Raw genomic sequence first — 22,405 nt, 5'->3', positions numbered from 1 at the left:
TTGTGGTTTATCTGTGTCATTTTAGAAACTCAGTTTCTTTGGCTATGTTGGACAATGAGTGAATTGTATGGTTTTCAGGGGCACCAGAAGCATAGCGCTGATATCAGTGCACCCAGGTTCAGTCTAGCCTGTGGCTCCTTTCCTGCATGTCATTCAGCAATCTCTCTTCCCAGTTTGTGGCTCTAGCCTCTGTTTTATCAAAAGCTTTAAACATTGGTTCAGGTAAATAATGCTGGACAATAATAAATAATGTCGGTGCAGTTCTATCATTACTATTCACACAGGACTGGTACTACAGTCTGTAATGTACTCAAATGTACAGACATTTCTGAAGGAAAACATAATGACCCCCTTAATTACTGAGTTGCCGATTCACACGGGGTTAGAATAACCTGTGGACCTCTGATAATTTGTGAATAACTTCCTGACGTCAGTGTTTGGTATGGTGCATTCAAACGGGGTAAGCAAAGTTTGTAAAGTTGTCAAATATACAGACATTTCTGAATGAAACCATAATCATCCCCTTAATTTCAGTGATGCTGATTCACACAGGATTAGAATTACCTGTGGATGTGTATGCTGAAATATGATTGGTAATCTACCCTGGATTTTTTACTCTGCAAACATGGCCTATTTGTACTGGATTTGAAACACAGACGTCTTGTGCAATTATTACAAAGTACGATAGGTCCCTAGGTAATACTAATCCTCTGCGAATGGGGCATTAAAATGTAATTGAATTTAAAAATTTGTTTAAATCTGTGTTTTCTCACCATTATTTCCTGTTTGTAACGGAAGTACATATATTCCCTTTTTGCAGACACTTTATACTTGTTGTCCAAATAACTATGGAGATCAATAAACTATATAAGGATATTTCTGATCTCGCATAACTGGAGAAAGTTGTTTTCAGAAAATTTAAAACTACTGAACTAAAAGATGAAAACTGAAAGATCCAAATGATTCCTTCCTGCCCAAAATATGACGGTTTAATATATAAATGAAAATTACAATTTTATAAGTGAAGCACAATACTGTCATATAAAACTATCAAGGTGTTGGTCAAAGCAATGATTGATGTTTGGTTTTGTGATATAACTTATTTATTATCATTTGGTTCAATGATAAATAATCCTGATGTAATTGATTCATTAGTTGAATTATAAAAGATTCAAGGCCAAATAAAAGAAAGATTCTTGTTAACAGATTCTACTTTTTAACAATTCCCCATGGACAGCCCCAGACTGAATCACTGTTCTTTGTGCAGGGATAACTGAGTAAGCTTAATATTATTTTTTTATGATAACACACTGGCCACAGGGCCAGTTCTTTTGAGTTACTTTGATATGATGTGGATATGCTGCAGGCTAACAACTTTGGATATCAGACTTTAAAATGAGCACTTTGTTCCTTAAGATGAACAATAAGACATTTTGGAGACTTTCCTAGTGTATGAAGCCACTTTCAAATAACTCCTTTAATCAGAGGGACAATCAGAAAATATGTTATGATTTAGTTTTAGGAAATGTCAAGTATAGATTATCATCATGTGAGGATACGTTCCGATACGTTCCGATATGATAAGATACGATACATTATGATACCAAGGGAGATTTAAGTAATTTAGGTTAAAACCAATGTGAGGCACCCTCCATGGGTGAAACACCTCTTAGAAGAGCATCATCTCTTAAATTCACTACACCTAAATATTTACACATGTCTCTAGATCTGGTGTAACTTATAAAAATCAAAGTTATGCTCTTTATCAGTGTAATTTCTATTGTGGTAAATCCTACAGTTTTACTTGTTGCATGCCATTTCACTTCACAATAATCCACCGATTCGTTTTTGAGAGATGCCCATTAGGGATTTACATAACTGTGATTCGGTTGATATGAGGGCATTCTGGGACATTCTGGGGATAGGACCTTGCTGTTGGGGTCACTGACCCTCCATGGGGACTTTTGGATAATCCAAATCCATTTTGAAGGATTTCATTCAGTTTTGGTTCCTTATTTACATTGAAATACAAATACATGTGTTAATCACTGATTATAATCTTAAATGCGCTCTTGATGAACACCTTTGATTATTGCCTAATTGCAAAACCGCCTATGGTAATGCGTTACAATATGATACGAAATGAAACGATACAATGCCATATGATGGGAGATGAGACTAACTTTTGGTGTAAATGTCACATTTAACAGCTAAATGTTGAGTGAATTTTCTTAAAATCTGTCAGCTTTTGACTTTTCCTATATATATATATATTTTGGCACCTGTTGTCATAAAAAAAATGTTTGCATAAATCAGACTTTTATGAATGTCCATTCATTCCTAGAATCACCATGCAGGTAAAATTGACCCCATAAGAAACCATCGATTTTCCCTCTATTTTATTTCACTCCAGCAGATAAACAGTAAATGTTGCCATGAAAACACCTCCTATCTGTTACTGTACTGGCTAATCAGAAATCATAGATCGACTTTTGACACGGACACCACGAGCAAAAAAGAAAAAAAATACCCAAAACAAAAATGAGCCATCAGTCCAAAGACAGTTTTGGATGTGACAGATTATCTTCAGCGATCTCGTTTTCTTTCTGTGGTCAAATAGTTGCTCTTGATCAGTGCTATTTATGAAAGTCAATGCACTCTAATAACAAGTAAATTTTACCCGCTGTTTTAGAGATCCCCGGTGGTTTTAGTGTTAAGGAAAGAGGATGATAGTTTAAAAAAACCTCCACAAACACATTTATACATTTTGCCAATATATCAGCTGTAAATACAGGTAGAAATTTTCAGATCTGCTGTCAAAGATATTAAACAATTTGAGCTGTTATCAGCTGATATCAATACCATGACCTAATAGTGTTGTGCATCCCTAATTTAAACCATGTTTGAATAACAGTGTGGTTTTTCTCCTGATAAAGTTTTGAGTTAAGGACGGTGAACTGGACACTCCTAATGATGGACTGTGTTTGTTTTTAACCGTTAGGGCCGGTCAGTAATTTTCCCTTTACTATATTAAACTTGTGTAAGTGATACATCATCTGGACTACATGTCAGCAACTTTGACTCCTATTTCTAAGCCCAGTGTCAGTCCAAACCCATTTTCAGTTGTAGTTGAAACCTTCTAGTTATTTATTATATTTTGTTTTATTTCCTTAGTTTTCACTGTTATTATTTTGTTTGCCCTTTCGCCCCCCTCATTTTCCATCTCACGTTACTCACTACTCTTCAGCCTCCTTTTCTGTCCCTCTCTCTTTTCGTTTCACTGTATCTATCTGGGCCATACTCTCCCCCCTTATGTTTTGGAGGGGTCTCAAGTCGGCTAACAGTGTTGGCTCTGTGTCTATTTTTATCCCACTTCCAAGCGCCTGTTGATCACTGTGGATAAGTTTAGATCCGTGACTCTGAGATTTTTGCTATCTTGAAAGAATGTAACACCATATTTTAAGTTTCAGGGTCATTTACAAGGTAAAGCTACATCACTTATTGGCTGATCTGTAGTCCAAACTAAGTAAGGATGTTGGTTTATTGCTCTGCACTCACTCAAACTTCTGTAACTCCTGGATTTAGATCTACAAGGTTAAAGAGGGGACGTGTGAACATTAAAAGATTTGTTCATTGGCAGCAACGAGCCACACCTCTGCCAAAAAGTTGAGGACATTTTAAGCAGTGGAGCGCTGCTTCCACTGAAGTGCTTGTTCCAGAACTTTTCTGCTAATGGTCAACACTTCTGTTTGAGCTGTGTCAGGCGGGCTGCTCTGCCAAAGGCTACGCTCACTCTGCCCACTCAGAGCGAAGCTTTAGGAGCCACGTAGGAAGCCGGATTGAAACAAACAGCTGAATGCGGTGGTCTCTTGACTCTTGTTTTTTTTCTTTGAAAGCTTTCTTCCCACTATACTCTGTAAGGAAGGACACCTTGGGAGAATATCTGCTGTGCTAAACTCCCAGAATGCTCTATGTTTGCCTCTTGGGAACCACTTAGATATAACAAAGATCAGAAGCTTTGTGATGCTGGTTTGCAAACACACAGTTCAACGTGCTATCTTTGTTTGGTATCAAGCCTTTGGACTGTTACAGTAAGAAAGAGATGTGTGGGCTTTTTTTGGATCTTTGTTTGGAAAAGTAATCAGAGGATGGAGCAGACTAAAGTAAGCTCCTGCAGGAAGAAGTGTAAAGATAAATAACAAATCCACACTTGTGTGACTCAGTTAATGCCACCCACATACAACAGCAAACACACACTCATCCTTCAGTCTCGTCTATGAGCTGGTTCGCCAAACAATGCTGCTGAAGTCGCGAGAAGATCTTGTGTAATATTCTGTTTGAGTTAAATTCAGGACAGCCATGACATCTTATTTATAACTTATTTAACTTTCTGGTGTGCAGGGCTGCAACACTGAGTTTTACAAATCATTGTAAAGACACTGAAGCTGATCGAGGATGCATGATGTTGTATTTTTGATGAAATCTGATATGCCAATATTTACAGATTTATTTTAGCCGATAGCTCTAGTGTCATGAAAAAATTTAGTTTAGACCTAAAATTTCACTTCCTAAAACACACTTAAAATTCAAAGGAATGACATGAACAAAGAAACGGACTAGCTGATGCAAACCTGTTTGCACATGTCCCCAGTATATCAGCTGTAGGTATGAGACTATTACAGCTGTGAATACTGTCCTGATACAGTAATCAGGCCTCCCCACAGAATTGTCTGGGCCCCTGAAAATCCCATTATAGAAATGCATGTGTGTTTTATCGGTAGCACTTATGGCTTGCTTGCTAACAGTTACTTCATGCTGGAGCTGGAGTTGTGTGAAGCAATAATTGGGTTCTGCTGTTCAAATATCGTACTAGTGCCACTTATATAACCCCTTTTCATCACTTCTTCAGACCATTTTGCCTCTTTCAACCAATTTTTGCACATTTTTAACCGCTTTTTGCAATTTTTGTGCCCATTTTTTCCTTTTTTGTTTTTCTTAACTTTTCTTAACTCTTGCAGCTGTTATCCCTTTTTGCGCCTTTCAACCTATTTTTGCCACTTTTTAAATGCTTTCATAATTTTCAGCTCACTTTTCCCCATTTTGTTTTTCTTAATTACTGCAGTCCCATTCTTTTGCCCCTTTCAACCCATTTTTGCCACTTTTAACACAGTTTTGCCCCTTTTTAACTGCTTTTCGCAGTTTTTGTTCCCATTTTTGCCTGTTTGTTTTTCTTAACCTAGTACTTCAGTTAATATTCCTTTTTGCCTCTTTCAACCTATTTTTTTGCCACTTTTTGAATGCATTTCATAATTTTTCTGCCCATTTTTCCCCTTTTTAACCAATTATCCCATGTTTTGCTGCTTTCAACATATTTTTTTCAACTTTCAACTGTTCAACTTTCAACTCAGGAAGAAATCCATCCATTTTTGCCTTTTTAACCCCATTTCTATAGCAATCATCTAATATTTGCCCCTTTTAACCATTTTTTGCCATTTTAACCCACATTTGTCACCTTTAACTGCTTTCCACCAATATTCCACCCATGTTTGCCTTTTTAAAAACATTTCTGCAGCTCTCATCTTATTTTGCCTCTTTTCAACAACTTTTGCCATTTGAACCCAACTTTGCTGTTTTTTTACCACAATCCACAATTTTTTGCTCTTTTTTTTTTTTTTTTTTTGCTATTTTTAACACATTTTGTGAATTTTTGTCTGTGTTGTCTTTTGCAAATATTTTATCATTCTTCCTTATTTTGCTTCTTCTGTCTTTATTTGATGGCATCCTGATGTTTTTGCAGATCATGGCTTAGCTATGCAGTCTGATATTACTTTCCAAATGTTTTAGTCAGTGTGCCTGTCCACATTGTTATCATTACCTTAAATAAAGGTAATTCTGTTTGAAGAAAAGGGGTTTACATTAAAAAATAGGCAATCTGGCATTACAGCATAAATTTTAAAAAAGTTTCTTTGATAAGAGTGGTTATTATTCAAGTCAAATATAAGATATGGTTCTCACAGCTTAAATTTACAATTGAGCAGGATTTTCCTGACCTCCATGGACCCTCCTTATGGGGGGGGCTTGACGATAATTAACCTTTCATGCTAATATCTGCTGATACAGATATCGTGCAGATAATACCAGGAATCCCTAGTTATAAAATCAGATGCACTATGACTGAAATAAAAAGGACCAACATTCTGTAATCCAGTAAAGTAGGCTGCAAACATTTTACTCTGTCAGTACAGATAGTAACAGTGTTATTACTAAAAGATATGAGGGTTATTGTAAGGTTTAATTGAGTGGAAATGATAAAGTCTCTAATTGTATCATTTTAGTTGTGATAATATAGGCCCAGTGGTAACAAGCCATTGAGGCTGAACAGTGTGAATTAACCCCATTTTTTCCCTACCTGTATTGCTATTTATATCTCTCCATATATCTCTCTCTCTGTCAGTGTGTGGGGGAGGAGATCTGGGTGGACAGTCGGACGGTGTACATCGGGCATAAAGAACCCCCTCCGGGAGCTGAGGCCTACATCCCTCAGCGTTACCCCGACAACCGCATCGTCTCCTCCAAGGTGAGCGATCCAAAGCCCGCTGTGTGAGTCAGTCCAGGAGCATTGTTTGTCATCACGCCGTTCTTTTGTTTCATATTTAGACAACCATGTAATCTCTTTTGTGAACGTGTTTTTAAAGATGACACATTTCACTTTCCCTGTGTTCGTCAAGCGGTGTGTCACCAGTTCTCATGCCAGAGGCGCTGGAGGATGTTATGCCTTTGTTCCCACTTCTTCTTCTGTATAAGCGTGTGTGATAGTAATTCAGCTGTCTCTCTGTCTCACAGTACACCTTCTGGAACTTTGTACCTAAGAATCTGTTTGAGCAGTTCAGAAGAATCGCAAACTTCTACTTCTTGGTCATATTTCTGGTCCAGGTGAGTCCTGTTGTAATAAACAATAAACAGTGTGATTTCTTCCATTTTAACCTTTTAATTGGAACATTTTTACTTTAAGTAAAATACAAAATCTCACAATCCATCTCTGGGTTTATTTTTTTTAGTGCGTGATTAAAAATCCAGACGTAATGCTGTAAAAATTAACATACTTGATACTTTTTGATGCAACATGATTTAAACAATACAGTATCCTCTATTTTTATATTAGTACTAAAAGTACAGCGGTTTTGAGAGAGAAAACAGACTTCCCGGCATATTTTCAACCAAAAATAAGAGAGGTAGGCAGAGGGATAGAAAGCAGCTGTCTTCTAGAGCAGGGGTTCCCAAACTTTTCAGCTGGCGACCCTCAAAATAACGGTGACATAGACCGGGGACCCCCAATGTCCTGAAGAGTGGTTTTGGCATAGTTGAACACAGCCATGCACATTCAAGAATCATCATGTGGAGGACTTTTTAAACATTGCTTTGATTTCAGCATAAATCTCAACAAATGATCATGTTTTTATTTTTAATCTAACCAATTTTATGCATGTATTTCTACAGTAATGTGCAAAATACATCATTTAAAATTATTTAAAACCACTTAAAACTACTCTTTGTTTCTTGGAAGGCCTCTCGCAACCCCCACCCAGTGTCCCGCGACCCCCCCCTTTGAGAACCACTGTTCTAGAGCAGGGGTTCTCAACCTTTTCAGCCCGTTACCCCCCAAAGTAAAGGTGCCAGAGACCCTCACTGTACCTGAGGGTGGTTGAAGCATAGTTGAACACAGTTATGCACGTTCAAGAATAGTTATGTGCTGACTTGAATTTTAAGGATTTTTTTTAAACGTTACTTTGAGGAAAGCATAAATTTCACCAAATGACCATGACTTTATTTTACACTTTACTAATTTTATGCATATATTTTTCATAAAGATGGGTAAACTATGCCATTTGAAATAAGTAAAAAATATTCTTTATTTTTTTGGAATTCATCTGGCAACCCCCTCTCAGTGTTTCTGATTAAATTGCCTCTATACCATTGCTACATCCAAACTAACTGCTTCACCAGTGTCAGCCCTCTCCCAGTACAAGTACACCCCACCCATAGCCACTGCTTCTCTTAATAGATGCAGATTGGTTAGGCCCCTACAGCCCAGGGGCAGTTGTTTCACATTGTAGCTTTGTATGGATTTGCCTGACAAATAAGGAATCTAGCTAATTTATCTGCTTTGCAGTGTTAAGCGTCTGCCCTGCTAACTGTTTAATGATCACATTTTATGCAAAATACACTTTTTCAGGTTTTTATAGCAAAAATATGTGCCCCTGGCCTGTCCACAATCCCCCCAAGAATCAGAAAGATCCATTCCCTCCCCCCTCTCTTGGTCCACCTTTCAAAAAATGTGTGCAAGTTGTTCTCAGATTTTTCCCCTCATGATGTTATGTGGGGAGTCAGCACCACTACCCAGGTTCGGTTGGCCCTTCCCGCATGGAAGAAAGTTCTGCCTTCCTCTCCTGATCTGAGGATCCGGAGAGCCATATCCATTTCCTGAGAGGGGCAGAGTCAGCTTACTAGCATACAGCCAAAGGCACAGAAACGGCTCGTTCTGAGCAGGGCTGAAACAGAGGGGTTTTTAGACATGCAAAAATCCAATGCTAGAGTGTTTTTTTCATCAACAAACTTCACAAGCATGTTTTGGGGACCTCTGAGACCAATATAAACTTGTCTTAAAAGGGTAGAATATGTGACCTTAAATTAACCTCTTGCCAAATACTTTTTTTTCTCTTTAGTACTTCATAAAGATGCAAACAGTAATGTTAGGATCTGTTACGGATGGAAGCAGAGGAGAGAGGCAAGCCATGGTGTCCCTTGGTCCCTGAAGAATGTTCTTTGTGTCTTGATTTGTAGACAGATGACAGACACTTACACTAAAATGTCCAAAATGATAAAACATAAATGAATACATTACAGACAGAGAGAATAATGGCTGCATACATGTCTTATGGATTATTGATAATAATTCAGAACAATACTTTTATTTTTGGAATGAGCCTACATTATTTTTAGAAAAAGACTCATTTACTGCCTTCAGTTACTATTAATGGCGTGGCTATTATTGAATGTTTAAAGTGACCCTTTATGATGTGCAGGCTACTATTTTTTGAGTCCAGAAGACCCTTTATTTTGTTTTCATGCCATCAAAACAGATATCAATATAGTTTCATTTTTACTTGTATCATATCACCATTCATCTAGTCTGAGGAGCCATCTCATTTCAACTCTAAAATCCTTCATTTGTGTTTAAAATGACCAGTATGAAAATCGTAAACATTATTTAAATTAGCCAGTATCATATCATCTCATATTATATTAAAATGATGAATGCTGGACTGCTCAGTGTCCGTCCATCTGAATCAGAGTCAAAGAGACACAACTTTTTCCTTGAGCCACTACAGTGCTCCAAATGTTGAGTAATCACGCAAGGACAAACTCATCATCCGGAAGGAGGAAGAAAAGGACACAACAGCATCTTAACTGGCCTTAGCTGACAGAGTGTAATTTGCTGTGGCCTCAGTCTGCTTGTTTGTTTACTGTAGGATTTATCAGAAGCATGGGAAATACCACACCTGCTTAACCTTCTGGGACAAAGGAGGCATGGCAGCAACAACATTTGTTCTTCCTTTATTTGTAGACCCCCCAAAAATCTGTGCAACTATTTTTACTCAAGTACATTCTCAATTATTCCACTTTAACAATACAATATCTAATGCATATCTTTGTGCTCCCTTTAGCAAGAAACCCACAGAAATGTTGTGCTACTTCTACGTAGTGTGTAAATGCTATGAAGAGCAGGCTGTTCCAATCAACATAACCTTATCATAGACTCATATCAAGAGTACAGGAAGCTAAGCCTTGGTGCTACACTGTACAATGTTTCATATTAAGTATATCTTGACTGAGGATACCTTCTATCAGATAATGCTCCCAGTAATATTACACCACCAGTTTCTGCATTTGAACTTTAAAACTATTACAAAGCAATTGAATTATAGGCGAATGAATTTATTGAAGTGGAAACCAGGACTGTGGCTCTGTGCAGCAGCGAATCAAAAGAGAATCACTCAGTCATACATCTCAATAAATGGCTGTGTGATTGTACCAATATGATGTTGGGCAATAGAGACAACTAAGCAAATATTTCACATTCATCTGGGAAAGCATTTAGGGAGGGTAGGACGTTTTTTTAAAATTCTCCTAAGGTGGACAAACCTGTCATTCATACGGGCCAATCAGAGCAACAAGGCAAATGAGGTAGTAGGCATGCACAACTCCAGTAGTAACCTGAGCTCAACAGACAGACTCTTTCTATTGGTGGATAAAACTCATGCTGAGGCCGGTTGACAGAAGTGCAAAAACTTCTCTGCCAAGAGAAGATTTCAGTATGGTTCTTTGTTCTTGTTATAATAAAGAAATGTGGCCAAGACTTGATAAAACTGCTATTATACTATAGCTACATCCAAGCAGATTGCTACACCGGTGGAAGCCATTCTGTACACCGGTCTACAGTAAAATTAAACCCAATTGTAAAGATCGTAAACTCATATCAAAACAGGTGGGGAGAAGAGCAAGAACATCTTTTCCATCATGAAAAGCTTTAAGTGCTGTTTTTTCTCTTTATTTAATAAAGAAATGTGGTCCAGTTCTATACTATAGCTACGTCCGAGCTAAATGCTACACTGGCGGCAGCCATTACTATCTTCTACAAGTACAGCTAAATCCCATCCATAGCTACCACCACATTCTCTTCAAATAACGCTGATTTGTCCAGTCCTTTCTCAAACCTAGCACAATCATTTCAGATTGGAGCTTTTCAAGATGACAGACATGGAATCTGGCCAGTCCATCTGCTATGCATGATTTGGAGATGATGGGGAAAAATTCAAATATGCGGAAAACTGCTAACTTTGACAGGGAAATGTTAGAAGCTGAGGACTGAACATGAAAGAGCATGTAATGGGTTGTGGTATGTGTTACGTCAGTGTTTTGAAGATAAGCAAATAGAAAACAAAATAGAAACGTCTCATTTTATGCATGTAATGACAGCTAGTGTAGCTTCTTTTTGCTTCTTTTCGCTGTATCTCTGCAGCTGTAACTGTAGATTCCAGTGAAATATTTTCTTTGAGGAAGTTTTTAAGGCTAAAGAATCACTTATAAAAAATCATCTAGTGTCAAATTATCCTTTTTCATGTAACGTTATCCATGTTATAAGCAGGGTAGTGTATAGCATGGGTTATTACGGCAGGGAGCCCTTTGGTTGTTTGCATCAGAGTCCTGCTCAAGACAGTCTGGCTGCACACCATTCATCTCTGACGGCCACTCTCACTGATTGGACACTGTCTCTTTAAGAACACGAATTCATGCTAAAACTTTTCAAATAAAATTGGATTTAACCTTCGTTTAGGATTAGGGTAAGGGTTAAGGTAGTGGTTAGGATACCAAAAGTTTAAAGTTTAAAACCAGATCTGCAAAACCTGATTACAAAATGTTTAAAACAGCCAAGGAAACAGCCTGCTTACAGGAAAAGAGCTCCTCCTCCATGCAAACCTTCTCACATCAAGTGCAGCCTACGTAGCAGTTATGTATCTCACGTAGCTAAAGCTATTCTCACAAAGTGGTTATGTAATCCACGTGCTAAGCTATCTTAGCTACATTGGCTTATGTAGCAATATTAATCATGTAGCTAGCATTGCTATGTTAGCTGTAGCTAAAGCTAACAAAGCAAAAGTGAGCCACCATTCGTGTAACTACTTCTAAAACTGGTCTAAACAAAATTGAATCCAAGATTAGATTCCTGAACTTTTTCTTTGTTTTATTTCTGAAATGCTGCTTAGTCTGCAATGTTTGAAATGTCGTTATTTCATGATTTGATTATGAATAAAGTTGTTTTTTTGTTTGTTTTAAATGAATATGGTATGGTTCATATGGCACTTGTAAAATTACCGACCAATAAATCTATTCAACAAAGTAACAATTATTTCAGTTAAAGTTTACTTAAAGTACTCTACATACAGAGGACTTGTCCCATAAAATCTGATCCTTCTTCACTGGCAATAATAACATGAGATTATGGATCTCCAGCGAGGTTATTCAGGTAAAGTCACACCTTTATGATAAAGCGAAATACAACAGCTGTTCTAGGATGTAATGTGGAATAATTTTCTCCTCAGTAATTGATCCTTTTAAAGTGTAATGAAGTTTAAAACTTCCCCCAAAATATACTTCAGTAAAGGTAAAATGACTGATTTCTCAGTTACAGTTATTTGAGTAAATGGGATTAGATACTCTCCATCCCTGCTCACTATATATTTTCCTTTACATACAACCATTTAAAAATTAAAAAAGCTGTCACAAAATACCCTCAGTAAGTGCATATGGAGGAAATCTAACAGGATTCAATTACATGGATACTTGAACTTTGCTAGATTGCAGCTTGTTACCATATTACAGAATCTTCTCCTTGCTGCACTTCCTTACTCAGCGTTGCATTTATTGGCTTTCTCTCTCCTCTTTTTTTCTTTTCTCCCCCCACCTCCCTCCCACTGTTCCTCTCCCTTGCAGCTTATCATCGACACCCCCACCAGCCCAGTCACTAGCGGCCTGCCTCTCTTCTTTGTTATCACTGTCACCGCCATAAAACAGGTAGGACACACACAAACATGCCCGCATTTCTAGGAACTATTGCCCCCACCTTGCACACGCTCTCCTGGCCACAATTACGCACACGCTCTCTCTACTATTTGGCTGCTCTATTCTCTGTATATACACATTCCTCTCTGAGCGAAAGGACATGCCATTGAATATGTCTGGTGATGTGAGAAATATGATAATGAATGGCCTCCTCTGTTAATCACTCTAGCTGAGGATCCCAGGCCCCTGGGAGATGCATCCTCTCTGCCGCGTCCCGCTACACAAGGATGGGGTACTATTAGTGATAGATGGAGCTGCTCTAGCTAAGGAAGCCAGAGTTTTACTGGGACATAAATCTAAAACATGACATGTTGGCTAGAAATTCAGGAAACAGGTCACTAAGCTCAGAGAGCACAATGCTAATTAATTACAGAGTATGACTTTCACCTCTCCCCCTCTGATCTAGCTCTCTGCTCTGGCCCCGATTCTCTCTACACAATAATCTATATCCTCTGTTTCCCCCTGCCAACAAACACTTCGGCTCTTACTTCCTTTTTCCCCCTCACAGTCTTGTTCTCTATCCTGCGTCTCTCTCAGGGCTATGAGGACTGGCTCAGGCACAAGGCTGACTGCTCTATAAACGAGTGTCCAGTGGACGTGGTGCAGCGGGGGAAGGTGGTGAGGACGCAGAGTCACAAGCTACGGGTAAGAATGGCCTCATTAGAGCTGCACAGCACCTGAGGCCACAAAGCCTCTCTACAGTACTGCTGCGTAGCTCAATTTTTCTATAACTGCCTCCACACTCCCCCTTCTCTTCCTTTGCAGTCCTCCTCTCTAACTTTTTTTGCTTCATGTCTTGTTCTATCTTGACTCTCCAACCACTTAATTGCCCTAAAATTGTAGTAGAGGAACAGTGACAGTGTCCCCTGGGGCGCCCTGCATGAGTCCCCTCTGAATAGGAACAGGAAGGATGTATTTCAAAAGTTTCGTAACTCCTGTCATCATCCCTTGATGTTCTCTGATGTCATTCTGATGCAACAGCAGATCATTGTTTGGCAGCGTGGCTCAGTCTACGTCTTGGAAATGTCTTGCAATCCATTAGAGTTCTGTCAAAACTAAGTTATGATGTTAATTATAGCAGGCATGTGCTTTGACAATAACATAAATTGATATAACCATCCTTTCTATCATGGGCTATCTATTGTGAATGATTAATGCAGCCTTTTTGGGATTTCATTGGGTCATCTTCATCATTGATATTTGAAAAAACAGTGTGGTTTCCCTTTTCATGCTTCTCTTCTGATACAAAGTGATCTATTCCAGAGTTTTTATGATAGTTTTTTTTTTTTTTTAAACTTTATTGTTAAGGTTTGGTAGTTATATAGTAATTCCACATCCCAGGGCATTTTGAAATAGCTGCAATATCCCGTAAATTACCACCACAAAAAATCTGCAGTGTAATATGTGCATCTTTATGATAAAGTTTGTGTCTGTTTCTAGCAGTAGCACTGCTGTCTGTGTTTAAAGATGCTGTAAATGTAATGACAGAACTTCCTGAATCAGTGGTTCCCAACTGGTTTTGCATCTCAAGACCCAGCTCCGCCTTCTTAATAATAAAATGTCAAGCAAGATTTCTTCCGTTTTTTTAAGCATAACCAAATCTTTTTAAACCTTAGGAGTCCATGATCACGCCGGTGTGATGTCATCACTGGTTATTTTTGTCATGTGATATCATGCAAACAAAAGTGTTGTTTTTAGGGTCTTTTTCAGTTTGTGTTCGATATCACTTGGTCATTTGATTTCAATATAAAAATGTTTTTACACATAGGGGGACAGTGTTCCATACTATCCAGGATGGGCACTAGTATTATTTTTCATAATATCAGCATTTTATGTCTTTTTTTTTCTCAAGGGGAAAAAAAACTGTATATTTTTACTTTCAGCTTAGCATTCCTACTGTAAAATGCAGTCCTCCTAATGTAATCCTCCTTGTAATTATGATCATAAGATATTTACAGTAGAAATGGAAAAACACATATAGTGGCAGCTGTTGTATACACCAGCCTGCAGTATAACTCAACCTTCCCCATAAACTGGCAAACTCATGCTGAAGCAGGTCAGGAGAAGCACAAAACATCTTTCCCGTCTTGCAAAGCTTTTGCTGTGCCTCTATGCTCTTGTTTTCATTTAGATATGTGGTCAAATTCTGATAAAACTGCTGCTGTGGCTACATCCAAGCTAATCACTCCACCTGCAGCCATACCGACACAGCCCTCCTGTAACTCCTGCAAACTCAATGCAAAGCAGCTCAGCAGGAGAACAAAAACACCTTTAAAAAAAGCTTTCAATATGGTTTGTTACCGTCTAATTCATGGAGAAATGTGGTGCAATTCTAGTTAAACTGCTGCTCAATCTGAGCTACTTGCTACACACTAGCGGCAGCCATTGCTATCGTCTTTCAGTATAACTAAACCCAACTGGTTGGGTTTAGCTACCGCTTCGTCTTCCTCAAATGATGATGATGACATCTGCTCTGCAAGGTTATATTACACAGAGCTCTGTGTTGTATGAAAAAAGGCCCTAAAAGACTTGAGCTGACTTTGTTTAAGATATTGAGTTTCTACAGTTTTAAGAAAACGTTCAAACTAGGATCATTTCTGTGTAGGAAAAAGCAGTAACACTGGTTTTGAGTTCATGTATTAATAAGACAGCCGTTAATACTTTTCTGCCTTTTTTTAGATGTCCTATTCCTGGTGGCAGACATAGGGGAACACATGAGCCAACTAGACTGTGCCAACACATTACTCTGCAGAAATCTTATATTATCCCGTCGTGAATGAAAGCAGATGTGCTGAGCTCAGCTGCTCCTATGTAGATGTATAGATACGGCCTATTTCAGGCTTGTTTCACCATTGTGGCAGAGGGTTTATAATGGGTGCAGGTACATTTAATTTCTGCTGCGTCTGCTGCTCCTGTCAAGTGTGCACAGATGGAGCGGGATGTTGAGGGCCAACTTTGAAAATGGCCTCAAATCTGCTGCTTAGCCTTAAGGTTATACCGGTTCATATTTTGTGATCGTTTTTACTGAGTTTCAGTTCGATTTTCCAAACATCCACCAAAAAATCTGTCAGGATTTCTATGTCACTGTCTCTGTCTGTTTTGCTGCTCCCTCTCTTTTCCTTCTCCAACTGTCTTCCAGCGTTTTTTGTACCAAGGTTTCTCACCGCCGTAGATCAAACACAGAGGATTAGAGTGTGAATTGGGAGCAGGAATAATGATGAATATATTAATCATGCAAAATCAGAGAGCGTGTGTCATGTGTATGGTCACCGTGGAGATGGGATTTATCAGAGCTTAAGCTGCTCCGCTCGCATAATCCGTTATGCAACTTCTCAATCCTTTGGAAAAAAAGGAATGGTAAAGGATGAGCAGACGATTACCCGCAGGTCTGTTTCTTTGTCTGTTACTCTTCTGTGTTTTTGTGGACCTCATTTATTATTAAAGGTGTGTCTGTCTCCATCAGGTGGGGGACATCGTCGTGGTGAGGGAGGATGAGACTTTCCCCTGTGACCTCATTCTGCTCTCGTCAAGCCGCCCTGACGGGACCTGCTATGTCACCACCGCCAGCCTCGATGGGGAGTCGAGTCACAAGGTGCCAGAAAGAGTGCATGTCTATCATTGGATGTATTTGAACTGAGCTTTAAATCCATGAACCCTAGACAGGAAGGAAGGATTTATTTATTTAGAGAATTATCGTGGGGCTTTTTATGACTTTATTGAAGAGACAGGACATGGATAGGGTCAGGAATTGGGAAAAGAAAGAGACATGTTGTAAAGGTCAAGGACCATAGCCTCTGTACATGGGGCGGGCGAACTAACCGCAAGGCCACTGGCGCCCCACAGGAAGGACTTATGATTCAGGATGTCTTTAAAAGCTTAAATTCAGGGGCTTAAAAGTGTTGAATAAACAACTTTTTTCTAATAATATTACAACACTGACAGTACAGTCATTATGAAAGTACACCTGTGATACTTAACACAAATTTAATTTCTTCAGTTCTTCAGTTTCTTCAGACCCATAGTGTGTCCCAAATTGCATAGTATACTCTACAACAGTACACTAAAATGCAGTACAGAGCACCCAATCACAGCAGGGAAGTCCCAAACTGTGCACTACCAACTTGCACTTACAGGAACTGAAGACATTTTAACTGTCTCTGTTTTCTTTTTCTACTTCTCTTTTAACGAGATTTTGTAACCAAATGTCAGGCTATTACGTATAATCAGAATTCATATAACTTCTATTTTATGTTTATTTGCTTAAAGAAAACGAACTTATTTTGCCTTAAATGCCTTTCGCTTGGTTCAGTTGTACTGCTGTTGCTAATAACACGATAGCCAGCACGCTAGTATGCTAACAGTACAGTATCCAAGGCAGTCTGGCTGCAGACTGCAGATCTCAGAAGCCCCCCTTCCAGACCACTACGGTGAGCGCCACCTCTGTCAAAGACATACAAACTCAGACTTTCAAAATAAACAGTCTGCTAAAAGGGAAAACACTGTTAACACAGTTAACGTAACTAAATCTAAAGCTAACAAAGCTACATTAGCTATGAAAGCTACATAGGTAACGTAGCTTCATTACTAATGTTTCTAAAGCCAAAGCAAACTTAGCTACATTAGATTATGCTATGTTTGCTTAAGCTAGACCCATTTTAGAAGGAGTTATGCTTTAGCTAGAGTTAACATAGCTACAGTGGCTCATGTAGTAACCATAGCTACGTTGCTAGCAAAGTTAGGTTAGCTTTAGCAAATCTAACAAAGCTAAATTGAGTCACTGTGTGCGCAACTACTTATAAAACTGGTCCATACATACTGTAATCCCAAATTAGACCTCTAACCTTTTTTCTGTTTTGTTTGTGAAATGTTGCTTGATCTGTAATGTTGCAATGTGGGTATGTCATGAATGAAACTACCAGATTTTGTCTATGATTGAAGTTGAATTAAAAAGAATTCTAAAATCTTCAGTCTGCAGCCAGACTCCTCCCACATTATCCTCTATGTCACCGACTTGGCATTCAACAAGACACTTTGTGCATTTATTCACTCAAAATATTCAGTATTTAGAACAGAAGTTTTTGATTTTGGACACACTGCCAATTAAAGTCAATGGCGTTTTGTTTTATACCATTTGCTTAATAGAGTTTCATAAGTTTGACTGCCAATACTGAATTTTCACTGGCTTTGTTTTAGATAAATTTTTGATTGGTTTGAAATTTATTTAAAATAGTTCTTGAAAAAGATTACAAACAATAAATAAGGCATTCAAATAGTCAACAGAAAGGAAACTGTTTTCATTATTGATTTATTTGCTTGCGCTGTTGATTTATTGTCTCTGAAAAGTTTCTATGAATTGTCCTCTATTTCTAAAATCCCAAATTAACATACTGACCTGTTTTTCCTATCTTCAGGAATGTTTTAATACAAAGTATACTTTATGTTATACTTTATATGAAGTGGAAAATATCTGAACTTAAGATGCCATATCTCCATATTTCTGGCAGTATTAACTTACAAGAGGATACTTGAGTATCGCATCCCTGGCTCAAAATTACTGTCAGCTTCCTAACCAATTTAAGGACTAATATTTTAACCAATACTATCAAAGATTTTCACCTTTATGAGGTTTAAATAAGTAGAACTTGGTGCTTTTCTTTGTCCTATGTGTGTCATGAACTATCTACAGTTTTTTTGGATATTGAAGGGGATTTAAATCAGATTTATCCAGCACATTTAGCAACAATGAATGTAACTGTCAGTTACAGCCATGTACATATTAAATCCATACATGAATACAGACATTTAAATGCATAATGCTGCAGGTGCTACCGTCACACACCAGATTTCACATTTCCAATTCTCTGATGTTCATCCGTGCCACTCATACGATCGTATGCATGGCTGAGCACCCACACACTCTCTCACCCACATGTCCCACAGTGTAGTATGGAGTACTCCGCCCACCCTCCTCAGACATGCCCTCAGGGCAACCCCCTGATGTGTTCGCCGTCCCAGCATGCCGTCCTCTCCTGACCCTCTGCAGCAGCTCACCTGTCATTTAGAGAATCTGCTGGAGGCCGGGCTGAGGAATCATATGAACCCCGCTCTCATTAGTGGCTTAGGGTGACATTTTCTTCTCTTGTCTTCTTCTTCTAACCCCCTTCCTCCACCTTTCTGTGTCAGACCTATTATGCTGTACCTGATACCATGGCCTTTAGAACGGAGCAGGAGGTGGACTCGCTACATGCCACTATTGAATGTGAACAACCGCAGCCTGACCTCTACAAGTGAGTCTGACACAGGCTTACTGATAAATCTTTGTACACAGTTTATCAGCTACAACCTCTTGGAAAGTCACCCATGCTTGTTGTTTGCTTGTTTATATTTTGCTTTGACTTTTTTTCCAGATTTGTGGGACGCATCAATATTTACAAGGACAAAGAGGAGCCTGTGGCTAGGTGAGTGCGCTTTCATATTTTAGAGAGGTAGTTTTTCATTTTTGTTATTCCAAGGGCAAGTTTATTTCTCAATTAATAAAATGCTTTAATGGGTTTCCTCAAAAATGCTCTGTTTAATCCTTGCAGACCACTTGGGGCTGAAAACTTGCTCCTTAGAGGAGCGACACTGAAGAACACGCAACATATTTATGGTAGTAAAAACCTCACTTTTTTGGTTATCTATTGACTGTTTTGACAGTAGAAGACAGAATTAAGTCATTATTACCCTAATAACTCTGTTTTCTCTCCTCTCAGCTGTTGCAGTCTACACTGGTATGGAGACCAAAATGGCGCTCAACTACCAGTCTAAATCTCAGAAACGTTCAGCTGTAGAAAAGTACGAGAACTTCAGCCTTTCTTTCTGCACAATTGCATTTCTGGAGGGTTGTTTGGTTTTCCTCTTCCTAAAGCTTACACTGTCTCTCTGCAGGTCGATGAATGCCTTTCTCATAGTGTATCTGTGCATCCTGATCAGTAAAGCGGTGATCAACACTGTTCTGAAATATGCCTGGCAGTGGTCTCCTGACCGGGACGAGCCATGGTACAATCACAGGACGGAGAACGAGCGGCAGAGACACGTGGTACAACAATCAGCCTTTGACTTAGAAACACTACCTTTAAATTAGCTCCATGATGTATATGAGCTTACTCCTTAGGGACATTTTATAGGTTTCATTTTAAACCTCTTGACCTCTGTGACTGTTGTACATAACTACATATTTTATTTTTTCATTTAACCATTGCAATCATTGCCCTTCAGCTCTTTAGTACATTTAAGACTTTTTTTTGGTCTGATATTAATCTTCCTTCTGGTTTTTGTAATTTTGGTCTGTTGTCTGTTGTTTTACTTCTGTAATTTGTATGTCATTGCCCTTCATTGATCTTAATAGCAGTGGTTTCAACCTAGATTGGGGAAACCCTAGGGGGTGCATGTATTTCTATTTAAATCACAATTACAAACATAATGTTCAACAGCATATGAGGGGCACCCTAAAACATTAAAAAAGGGTTATTAAATATTGAAACAGGATCTGTTCACTTTTGACAAATAAACTTGAAACATTTTAAATTGATTATTTATTTATCTAGAAGAAATAAATCCTTTATTTCTGGGCTTAAAAAGATGTTATTTTTTTTAGCAAATTTCAAAATTTCAGGGACTAAAGAGTTGAAATTTCAAGTTTTTGAAGTAAAAATTCTGTAAGAACACACACATTTAAAAAATTGTTGTTGGATAACCACAGTTTATAAAAATGTCTCTTCTTTGTCCAAACTATAATGATATTTCCAGGCTAAGATCACAACTACATCCTTATTGCTCAGTCCCAGTAAGAAGTACAGTGTGATAAGGCTTTCAGCTGCAGCACATGTGCAAGTGAAACGGCTTGATCTGGTATGATTTTCTTCCCAAAAATCAGCTATTTTCAACTTTGTTATCTAAAAAAAATCAGAGTTTTAGATTAATTTTCAAAGTCATGAATTTAGTTTTGCAACTTTTTTGTATTTAATTTTTTGTAGTTTTTCCTTAAAAATGAACAGATCCTCTTTATTTTCTTTTTTTTTTTTTAGATATACTTTTAAGAGTGGCCTTTGTATGGATGGTTAATGGATAGTTTATACAGTGCCTGCAAGAAATATTCACCTTCTTGGATGTTTTACCGTTTTATTGATTTTATAAATCAACCATGATTAATGTAAGTTCGCTTCTTGACAAAAGTGCAGAAACCCTTTAATGTCAAAGTAAAAACAGATTTATTCAAAGTAATGTCAATCAAATACAAAGATGTTATGTAAAATAAGTGACTGCATAGATATTGCCCCCCTTTAAGTCAGTATTTAGTAGATACACCTTAAGCTGCAGTCACAGCACTGAGTCTGTGTGGATAGCTCTCAATCAGGCTTGCACATCTGGACACTGCAATTTTACTCAGTTCTTCTTTGCAAAACTGCTCAAGCTCTTTCAGGTTACAGTGGGATCAGGCATGAACAGCCTTTTCCAAGTCCAGCCACAAATTCTCTATGGGATTGAGCCCTGGGCTTTGACTTGGCCACTCCAGAAAATAAATCTTCTCCCAAGCTGTAGTTCTCTTTCAGACTTAATAAGATTGCCCCCACCCCTCTACCTTTACAAGCCTTTCAAGGAAGAGAGGCATCCCCACAGCATGATGCTGCCACCACTGTGCTTCACAGTGGGGATGGTGTATTTGTGGTGATGTGCAGTGTTTGTTGTCTTGCATCTTGTCTGAGACAAAAAAAAACTCAATTTTGGTCTCATCGGATCGAAGAACTTTCTTCCACCATTGAGTCTCCCACATGCCTTTTGGCGAACTCTAATCAAGATTTAATGAGTCTTTTTCAACAGTGGCTTTCTCTTTGCCACTCTCCCATAAAGTGGGCAACAGTTGTATGCAGAGTCTCTCCCATCTCAGCTGCTGAAGCTTGTAACTCCTTCAGAGAAGTCAAAGGTGTCTTGGTGGCCTCTCACTCGTCTCCTTCTTGCACCGTCTCTCAATTTGTGAGGACGGCCTGATCTAGGCTGATTTACATGTGTCACATTCCTTCCATTTCTTGATGATGGATTTAACTGAACTCAGGGGAATGTTCAGTGCCTTGGAATTATTTTTTGTAATCCATTCCCTGAATTGTACTTTTCTATAACCTTCTCCCTGAGTTGCTTGGAGTGTTCTTTTGCCTTTATGGTATAATGGTATCCAGGAATACTGATTGACTGGACCTTCCAGACACAAGTGTCTTTACGCACATTCACTGAACTCAGTTAGACCCTGTCTCACTAATTGTGAGACAACTAACACCAACTTGCTGGACCTTATAGTGGGTTCTGGGGAAGAGTGAGCTTTCTGAAAGAGTAGGGGACCCTAAGGAGAGAAGGTTGGGAAATACTGCCCTAGAATGTAATTTTAGGTTGATGATAAGGAATTCGTCTCTCCTCCAGGTGATCCGAGCATTCACAGACTTCCTGGCCTTCATGGTCTTGTTTAATTACATCATTCCGGTGTCCATGTACGTGACGGTGGAGATGCAGAAATTCCTCGGCTCATATTTCATCACGTGGGACGAAGAAATGTACGACGAGGAACTGGGAGAGGGAGCTCAGGTGAACACCTCTGACCTGAATGAAGAGCTGGGACAGGTACATAAGCTCACATGAACTCACATACACACGCTGCATTTGAACTATTCACAGAGGTGCCCAACCTCAGCCTCTC

At 38.6% G+C, this 22,405-nt stretch overlaps 1 protein-coding gene across 6 annotated transcripts in view; it reads left to right on the top strand.

Annotated features, from left to right (window-relative positions):
- The window catches only part of LOC121522904 (phospholipid-transporting ATPase IH-like), a 60,110-nt gene that overhangs the window by 12,613 nt on the left and 25,092 nt on the right, over window positions 1–22,405 (top strand). For all 6 annotated transcript variants that reach the window (XM_041807583.1, XM_041807582.1, XM_041807584.1 and 3 more), the window contains exons 2-12: window positions 6,455–6,577; window positions 6,844–6,933; window positions 12,553–12,633; window positions 13,219–13,326; window positions 16,145–16,273; window positions 18,865–18,968; window positions 19,089–19,139; window positions 19,266–19,330; window positions 19,434–19,515; window positions 19,609–19,759; window positions 22,132–22,329. In XM_041807583.1, coding sequence (XP_041663517.1) covers window positions 6,455–6,577; window positions 6,844–6,933; window positions 12,553–12,633; window positions 13,219–13,326; window positions 16,145–16,273; window positions 18,865–18,968; window positions 19,089–19,139; window positions 19,266–19,330; window positions 19,434–19,515; window positions 19,609–19,759; window positions 22,132–22,329 — 1,182 coding nt within the window. The remainder of the gene's footprint in view (window positions 1–6,454; window positions 6,578–6,843; window positions 6,934–12,552; window positions 12,634–13,218; window positions 13,327–16,144; window positions 16,274–18,864; window positions 18,969–19,088; window positions 19,140–19,265; window positions 19,331–19,433; window positions 19,516–19,608; window positions 19,760–22,131; window positions 22,330–22,405) is intronic.

The sequence above is a fragment of the Cheilinus undulatus genome, linkage group 15, assembly GCF_018320785.1.
Source record: "Cheilinus undulatus linkage group 15, ASM1832078v1, whole genome shotgun sequence".
Classification (NCBI taxonomy): Eukaryota; Metazoa; Chordata; class Actinopteri; order Labriformes; family Labridae; genus Cheilinus; species Cheilinus undulatus.
The sequence above is the reverse complement of the archived record's forward strand: the minus strand, read 5'-3'. Positions and strand labels throughout refer to the sequence as shown.